Raw genomic sequence first — 9,465 nt, forward strand, 5'->3', positions numbered from 1 at the left:
CCAGTTTCCGACCGCTTTACAAGTTTTCTGTCCAGTTTTGTTCACATGCAAGTCCATTACTCTTTGGTTTATTGCCTCACACTTTCTACCAGCACAAATGCTATAATAGCATACCATTTAAGTTTCAAGTTTCTTACTGCATCCCTGACAAGATCTCTAATTTAGAAAGTCGTCAGTAGGAAGTCATGTTGGAAATTTACAACCTAAATCTGACCAATTGTGGTGGATAACAAAAAGGAACAGCACGTACTGAACTTTTACTGTAGTTTCATTTCACCATGGCAAACATAGTCGATCTACACTCACAAATCTGGTCTGGTAACAAACATAAAAAACAACATGGCAGATCAGTATACTGTAGGCATACTTGCCTGAATTGACAGCTAAACTACAAGGGGTAGGGTAAAGTAAATGGCAGGCAATAGTTAATGAACAGTAACTCGATATATACATGTTTGTCGCAGACCTAACCAGCCGGTAGATTAAATAAAGACAACACAAGCTTGGGGTCGATATAATGTGTACTCTATGACATATACAGACACTCAGATGCAACAAAGTGTTGAATAAGTAGCCAACATTTCTTGAAAAGGTACAATGGTTTTAATAAGAGTGTTATTCAGATCTACATATATAACGTAAAGGTAAAATGTGAATTTGATAAGCTTTATTTAACGTTGCATGCATATAATCTAGCGACAATATGGGCTACAAACTAAACTAGGTATCTTGTATGGGCTTATTTTACCTCCTGGTACAACGCCTTGAACAGTGAGTGCCATTAATCAAGGTACCAGTACCATTTTCACGTCTTTTCATCATTACTTGATATAGCGCCTTTTGGATATTTATAATTCTGTTTCTTTTGTCAGTTCACTGTTCTTAGTGTTTGTAGGCCTATAGACAAGAGGATTCATATATTGCCTTACCTTCTTACTGACAACACGTACGGTCCAATGCAACTTAAACTGAAGCTGATAAAACAAGTCGAAAATTTAGGCTAGATGTATTTTCTTGTCAGATTTATTAAATTTTACAGAATGTTTCAAAACAATGTATACATTGTCATCAAAATAAAAGATTCCTAGGAATAAATCTAAAAGTATAAAATGAGATTGGAATAATGATATAAATATACATAAAAATGAATACATCGTTCATTTCAGAATGCCAAACAAAGTGACATTAATTAGTACTGACAAGAAACAAACAAGATAAAATGTACCCAGAGATGATATTGTAGGGATAACGCATGTTGTTTCTTTTTCGTGTTATAACATCTGCAGAATCCCGAGGGATTGGTTGGTGCCTAGATACAGGTCACAGATGATTATTACTGGAGACACACGTTTAGATCGTCCAACAAGAGTGTCCAGAGCACTTGAATCATAGGACTGCTGAAAAAAATCAAAAGAATAGTTGGGGTCATGTTTTCAGTCAAACACACATACTGCAAAATCAGCTAAATATGATACCCTAAAGTGTAGCAGTTGTGTATGATCTAACTTTCCATGATAAATTCTGTCATGCTATCATTTCATTATGATATAAGCTTCCTAAATGTCAAGGATAGATCTGTTACGTGATTTCAGTAAACAACTGCACGGAAAGAAAGGAAAATAGCTCTACAGAGCAGAATAGGAGAAATATTTGAATCCGCCACTATGCGACTATCTTTTTTTTTCGCGCCAGTTTCATATTTAGTGTCTGTATACCTTAATTGTGGCCCGTACATTGCTTAATCCTTTTGACTCTGGGTGGACCAGTAGTGACACTTGAGTTCCATTATGGTGTACCCTTCATAGAACCAATAAAATGCCAGTGCAATAACACAGTCATGTATAGGCAATGTAACTTTGTTAAACAAATGTATAAGAGAAATACTGGAAAACCTATTACAGTTCTTAGATTTCTATTGAAAGGGTGCAAATATTAGATTCTTTTATTTTATGGATCTTTGGATGAGTCATTTGATTTGAAAACATGATGTCACATACTGTTATGTAACAGACAAAAGATTAAGGGGGTTAATTTTGATGTTCTCTTCAAAAACATTAAAAAAATGATCCGTTGAGGGGACTCTCTTTTTAATATAAATCTATTGCCCTAGTATGTATAGGTATAACAGTTATATTTACTTCAGATTGAACCAATTGCAGCCTTATTATTTTTAAATGGATGTTAGAATGAAACTAGTATAGAACAGGAATGACAACTGAATATTCAAGAATTGTGAGGCGGACTATTCATGTATATATAGGTACTGTAAGCATAGTATATACGATACCTTGTGGACCTCAAAATGTGAATATTTTTTACCTTTTGACATCTTATACATGATATACACTGAGCAGCACAAACTATGCAACGGCAATTTAGATGAGTAGTGGTGTAATGATACCATATGAGTTATGCTCATATCATTGTATAAATAAGTAAAATTTTGATGCTACTGCCGGAAACAAGTTGACAAGTTGATTTAGAATATTTAAAAATCCACTAATATTTATTTCAAAATATAGAAGCCTCATTTATCTAGTTTGACTAAATGACCAATGATAAAACTATTGAATAAGGGAGCTGAACAAAAATACGGGCTCACTGATATCTATATCTACTGATTTATTTTTCCATGATGGATACTATGAGCACATCCAATACAGCATGCAAATATTCTTAAATATATGTATTTCTTGAATAAATAAAGCGAGCATTGTATTCATAAGCAACTAAATTTTAAGGTAGTCTTAATCCTTTTTCAACTGATTAAGAAAACACATTTGTTATTCGTGACATACTCTTAGGTAGATATTTGCTATATATAAGTGTCCATGTCATACTAACTGGCTATATATCACTTTCAATTCATTAGAAATGCACTTAAGTACTGAAAGTGATGTTTTTGGATGAAAATTTGTTTATATGAAGTAGAAAAAGGAAATGCAGTCTCTATGATATTACGGAAAACTCAAAGAATATTGAAAAAGTGCAAATGTCCAGGCACGTACAGGTACCCTGGAATCGTCTTTTCTTTCGTTCGGTGCCATTTATAAGAAACTTATGTTGATATAAATATTTTTTCCTAAAAAGATTCTTAAATATTTTATTGTTTGTTCTTTAGTTCAAGCCTTGAAATCAACGCTTTGATTTACTGTGGTTCATAGCTGTCGGGCTTACTTTATTTACTTTTCACATAAAATGTCTTCTGATGAAAACAATTATACTTTGTGATCGATCTTGATCTGTTTTCCAGAACAGAACAGAACAGAACAGAACAGAACATTTCTTTTATTCACTCAGATACATGGTATTATAGTACAACATGGGGTTATTACAAAAAAAGTAAATAAGTATGATTTAACAGTGGTCCGGCACAAGATAGTCAATACATATTACAGTTTTAAGAGAAAAGTATATAGACAGCAATACTTAAAGGAAAAAAGACAAGAGACGCACGGGGGAAATGCTTACCATGAAATGAGAAAGAAAAAACATTTAGGTATTTCTAAATATACTTTGTTAAGTGTAAACAATGAAAAACACCTCTGAGAAAATTAGTTTACTCACAGTGAACACTTAACGCAAAATAAAGAAAAAACTGCACGATTTCCTGCAAACCTTTTTAACGAACAGATAGATAGATAGATATCTTTATTGCCTCCAAAGATTGAAGAGTACATATTATAATATATAACATTTCAATTTACAAAGCATAATTACAAAACAATAGGTACAATATAAGTTCAATGTACAAATCACAATTGCATATTAAGATGAATATTGAATATCAATTCCAATTATAACTGAGATGCTAACACATATGTATATTATATCTACATATAGTAGTAACAGAAACCTGTATACATATGTGAGGAATAATAATTGCATCAAACGATTCGTAAAATCTGCGAATTTGTTAAGTTTAAAAGCTTATCGAAACGAAATATAAGCATTTAGTTAACAAAATAATATAAGCAGAAGAGATGTGTTAAATGAAAAATTGTAAATCATAGTGTACAGTGAAATCAACATTTAAACATGGTTAATAACTTAACTTTATAGCTAAAGTTCGATTTCGGTCATTGAGCTGCCGTGACTGCCCTTTAACGTATGGAACTACGTCACGGTCCCATGTTCGAAATCCAATAATAGTAGTCTATTTACAATAGTGTACATATCATTGATAACTAGTTGTAATCATATCCAGACATTACAGAATAGAGGCCACAAGCCATTTGATGATAGTGTTTGATTAACACTGCGAAATTTTGTGCATGTAATTAAGACATGATTTCATACATTTCACTCTTGTTGTATCAGTCAAGTCAAAGGCTGTAAAGCCCTTAAACATTTCTAACATTTGTTGCTCGGGGGCTACACTACAAAACTGGTCAAACGTTTCAATGCCTAAGTCATTGGATAATTTTGACCAAAGATTTGACCTACGAGTGTCATTGATTGGACAGAACATAACTGAGTGTAGAGAACTATTGTTCGTTACAATACGACACTTTGTGCACTCCGTCATAAATCTCTGTGAAAAATAACATAATGGGGTAACATAAATGTCAAGATCATATTTGTCTGGAATGCTGTGCTGTTGGGTTACTGATGCTGTAATTGGCACTTTTACATCAGTGTTTTCGTAAATGTTTGGCTCGTATTCTGTGATAGAGGTGTCTATCTCCATGTTTTAAGCAAAACGATTACCTGATTATCTGTAAATAATGCGACACTGTATTGATAGGTAATCCAATATATATAGCCGGAGGTATTAAATCACAATTTCACAGGTTAGAATCTATTGTTCTCCAGATTTTTGATTATAACCTCCTAATTAAGATCCAAAACTTTATGAGAGCACTATTTTCAGCAACAGCTAATGTTCACGAATAAATCCATATAAAAATCCATTAGTAAGAACATTAAATAATGTCTACATTCAAAGATTTGCGAGAGCTAATTTCTACACCAGTTCGCTCATTTTTACCTTTTGACATCTTATACATGATATACACTGAGCAGCACAAACTATGCAACGGCAATTTAGATGAGTAGTGGTGTAATGATACCATATGAGTTATGCTCATATCATTGTATAAATAAGTAAAATTTTGATGCTACTGCCGGAAACAAGTTGACAAGTTGATTTAGAATATTTAAAAATCCACTAATATTTATTTCAAAATATAGAAGCCTCATTTATCTAGTTTGACTAAATGACCAATGATAAAACTATTGAATAAGGGAGCTGAACAAAAATACGGGCTCACTGATATCTATATCTACTGATTTATTTTTCCATGATGGATACTATGAGCACATCCAATACAGCATGCAAATATTCTTAAATATATGTATTTCTTGAATAAATAAAGCGAGCATTGTATTCATAAGCAACTAAATTTTAAGGTAGTCTTAATCCTTTTTCAACTGATTAAGAAAACACATTTGTTATTCGTGACATACTCTTAGGTAGATATTTGCTATATATAAGTGTCCATGTCATACTAACTGGCTATATATCACTTTCAATTCATTAGAAATGCACTTAAGTACTGAAAGTGATGTTTTTGGATGAAAATTTGTTTATATGAAGTAGAAAAAGGAAATGCAGTCTCTATGATATTACGGAAAACTCAAAGAATATTGAAAAAGTGCAAATGTCCAGGCACGTACAGGTACCCTGGAATCGTCTTTTCTTTCGTTCGGTGCCATTTATAAGAAACTTATGTTGATATAAATATTTTTTCCTAAAAAGATTCTTAAATATTTTATTGTTTGTTCTTTAGTTCAAGCCTTGAAATCAACGCTTTGATTTACTGTGGTTCATAGCTGTCGGGCTTACTTTATTTACTTTTCACATAAAATGTCTTCTGATGAAAACAATTATACTTTGTGATCGATCTTGATCTGTTTTCCAGAACAGAACAGAACAGAACAGAACAGAACATTTCTTTTATTCACTCAGATACATGGTATTATAGTACAACATGGGGTTATTACAAAAAAAGTAAATAAGTATGATTTAACAGTGGTCCGGCACAAGATAGTCAATACATATTACAGTTTTAAGAGAAAAGTATATAGACAGCAATACTTAAAGGAAAAAAGACAAGAGACGCACGGGGGAAATGCTTACCATGAAATGAGAAAGAATAAACATTTAGGTATTTCTAAATATACTTTGTTAAGTGTAAACAATGAAAAACACCTCTGAGAAAATTAGTTTACTCACAGTGAACACTTAACGCAAAATAAAGAAAAAACTGCACGATTTCCTGCAAACCTTTTTAACGAACAAACTACTAGAGCTGATCAAACGTAGTTGCCAGCTTCCGACAAATAACGTTCTAGCTATTGTTTCTAATCAGTTCAATGGTAATTTTAAGAGAACTTGAAATAATATGGTATATCCATACTTTTTGAAAGTTTATAGTTTAAGAATATCTACATTGTAACGAATATAGGTATTCGATCATTTTCGATCTTTCGTTCTTCCGCTAAGAACATTCCTGAGTTTAATTACTTTGGAGACAATGTGAAAAGTGCTGAAAAAGCGACGTTCACGTGAAGAAGCGACGTCAATTATGGACAAACCTCTATATAATTTAAATTTCATGTTGCATCATTAAACCAAACAAAAAATCATTTTCTTGGTTTTAAGCGATACCTTTTAAACATGAAATGATATTTCATTCGTTTGATTTTCGGAAAAAAGGCTGTTCGCTTTCAAAGCCTATTGGAATTAGAGAAACTGTTAGCGAACGGCATGGATCCTGACCAGACTGCGCGGATGCGCAGGCTGGTCTGGATCCATGCTGGTCGCAAACCAACTATGTTGGTTTTCCCATGGCACAGCTCAAATAATATCTCGCTTGATGTATCGTATATTGTAAAATCTGACATCATAAAGCATTACCTTTCATCAACGATGCAAAAATTAAAGTTCCTTAAGGAAATACGTGCTTATCTTTTCACCCGGTCATATGATATTTTCACCTTAGCTTTTAGTGGTTTAGTCAAGATGATAAACGCCTTAAATGGACTAATAATTCACTACACATAGGACATAAATCATAATCATTGCGCAACAATAACATCAGCCTACTGCTCCGCCCATACTTAGTATGTCTTGTGATGTAACGGTTACTCCATTTTTTAAGTGAAAATAAACTGGAGGCACGTTTTTGCGGCACGTTTTTTGGCAGAACAGTGATAAAAAAAAGAATAGAAAAAAAAACATTTTAAATGAAATAGATAGCTAAATGGGTCATTAACCATAACCTGTCAACATATTTTTATATGGAAAAAGGTTTTACATGATGTGTCAACAGATAAAAATAAAAACTAGCTTCTGCGGCAAATGACGAAGCTTCGCCGTGGGCTTATTTGAGATCTTGGATGATGATACTCTATGAAATGACTTCTTTTTACAATAAAAGGGTATCTTTATTGATACAAGTGGATATTATCAGTGAATTAGGGAGGAACTACAATTTGAAACATATTTTAGCAACGTATAATTATTTTGTTTACAAAATATAATTTTCATCAGGTGGAACGTTTGTAAACGTTCCTTTCAGATGACATCAGAAACATAGAGCAAGACTTGATTGAAATTTTCATTCATTGTCAACAAAGGTACGAGCGAGGGCAGTATATCAAGGAAAATACGATAAATTAATTACTCGATTAAAACAAAACAAAAAATAAAGCGGAAAAAAAACGTGATACAAAAATGCATTTAAGCAGATACGTGATCAGTTTTACATAAAACAAAGTGAGAAAATGATCAGAAAAATCTTTGTGTGTACGGCAGGCATTTACATATATCTTATATTTGCGTTCATACAAATGGATTGGCTTTTAAAGAAAACTGCGGACTTTGCGCTAGAGAATGCAATGACATCTGATGGAAATAAAAATCCATCGTTTCCCGGACAACGTCATTTGGCGGAATATGAGTACCCGGAAATGCTGCATACTACAACCAGGAGTTTAAATTTAGAAAATAGTTCTCAGAACTGTAGTTTAGCAAAATCATACGAATGTCCAGTGCAGTGTAAACTTGGGCACGCAACAAATATGAAAGTTAGAAAACATTATGTATCGGAGAAGACAAATCATGCCCGACCCGATTGCAATTTAGATGAAGTGGTGAAGAGTTGTGGACATTTTAAGGAACTATATGGATATAATGAAGTCCCTGTTACACATGAAGAAAGAAACTTTCCTCTCGCATTTAGTATTAAGATGCACAGCCATCCCGAACAAGCAGAAACAATTCTAAGAACAATATATAGAAGTCATAATATGTATTGTATACATGTTGATCTACAGGCTGATGGAAACACTTTTGAAGTGATGAACAATATCGGTAAATGCTTTAACAATATAATTATTATTCAAGAAAGAGAACGCATGATTCATTCAAGTTATGCGCACGTTATGTCGGACATTAAATGCATGCGCGCTCTCTCTAACTCCAGTATACCCTGGAAGTATTATATAAATTTGTCCGGTGAGGAATTTCCGCTGAAAACTAACTTGGAAATGGTTGCAATTTTACAATTCTTTCAAGGTATGAACGATGTTGAAACTTATGACCATCCAGTGGGTGAGAACTGGAAAATAGAAAACAAATTCGCGAGATATGGAAATAGCTTGGCACAAGATACACCAAAACCTGAATTTAAATATAAAATGAAGTTCAGCAAAGGTAATCCTTTTGGTTTGTTCTCTAGGGCGTTTATAGACTTTGTATTTAAAGACGACGTAGCCCAGGATATTTTGAACTGGTTCAATGATACTTATGCCCCAGACGAAAATATTTGGGCGACAATAGTTACACTCCCGTGGGCACCAGGCGGTTACCCAGTAGAAGTACGTCAGATGATATCTACTTATGTATCACGAGCGATGATATTTACTGGGGACACTCCGCGATGCCATGGAAGATTTCTCCGCGGTTACTGTCAGTTCGGTTGTGGTGATATCCCTTGGTTACAAAGCCGCCCAGAATTCTTTGCGAGTAAACTAGATTTAGGGAACAACAGAAATGTTTTGAACTGCCTGTTTGACTGGTACAGAATAAAAACATTAAACCCAGAACTTGTAAACATTAACTGGGCATTCTATAATCGACTCCCACACATGAAATACCACCGGAAGCATCAGCTTTTATTAAAATCAAGTTCAAGGGTGGCAGAGATAAAGAAAGAATGGCTGATGAAAAGTACGAAGCAGCTATGATAAAGAAGCTGTTTCTTTCCCTCCTTCCGTAACAATGATTTTGGTATACGGTGTAGTGATCTTATAAATCATTTAAATAACCCAGAGAATGGCTGTAAAATTTATTAATACAAAAGTAAAAACTTTTTGAATTGAAAATATTAAGATGCATAGTTTTGGATCTATCGTCAACTGTTAATTTTATTTACGCTTTACGCGTTATAAATTTTA

The 9,465-nt window shown here is 33.4% G+C and overlaps 1 protein-coding gene across 1 annotated transcript; it reads left to right on the top strand.

Moving 5' to 3' along the window:
• Nucleotides 1–7,857: 7,857 nt before the first annotated feature.
• LOC123533362 (beta-1,3-galactosyl-O-glycosyl-glycoprotein beta-1,6-N-acetylglucosaminyltransferase 3-like) lies at nucleotides 7,858–9,255 on the top strand. The gene has a single exon (XM_045315004.2). It carries the CDS (start codon nucleotides 7,858–7,860, stop codon nucleotides 9,253–9,255), a length of 1,398 nt encoding a protein of 465 aa, XP_045170939.2.
• The last annotated feature ends 210 nt before the right edge of the window (nucleotides 9,256–9,465 follow it).

The sequence above is a fragment of the Mercenaria mercenaria genome, chromosome 12 (assembly GCF_021730395.1).
Source record: "Mercenaria mercenaria strain notata chromosome 12, MADL_Memer_1, whole genome shotgun sequence".
Lineage (NCBI taxonomy): Eukaryota > Metazoa > Mollusca > Bivalvia > Venerida > Veneridae > Mercenaria > Mercenaria mercenaria.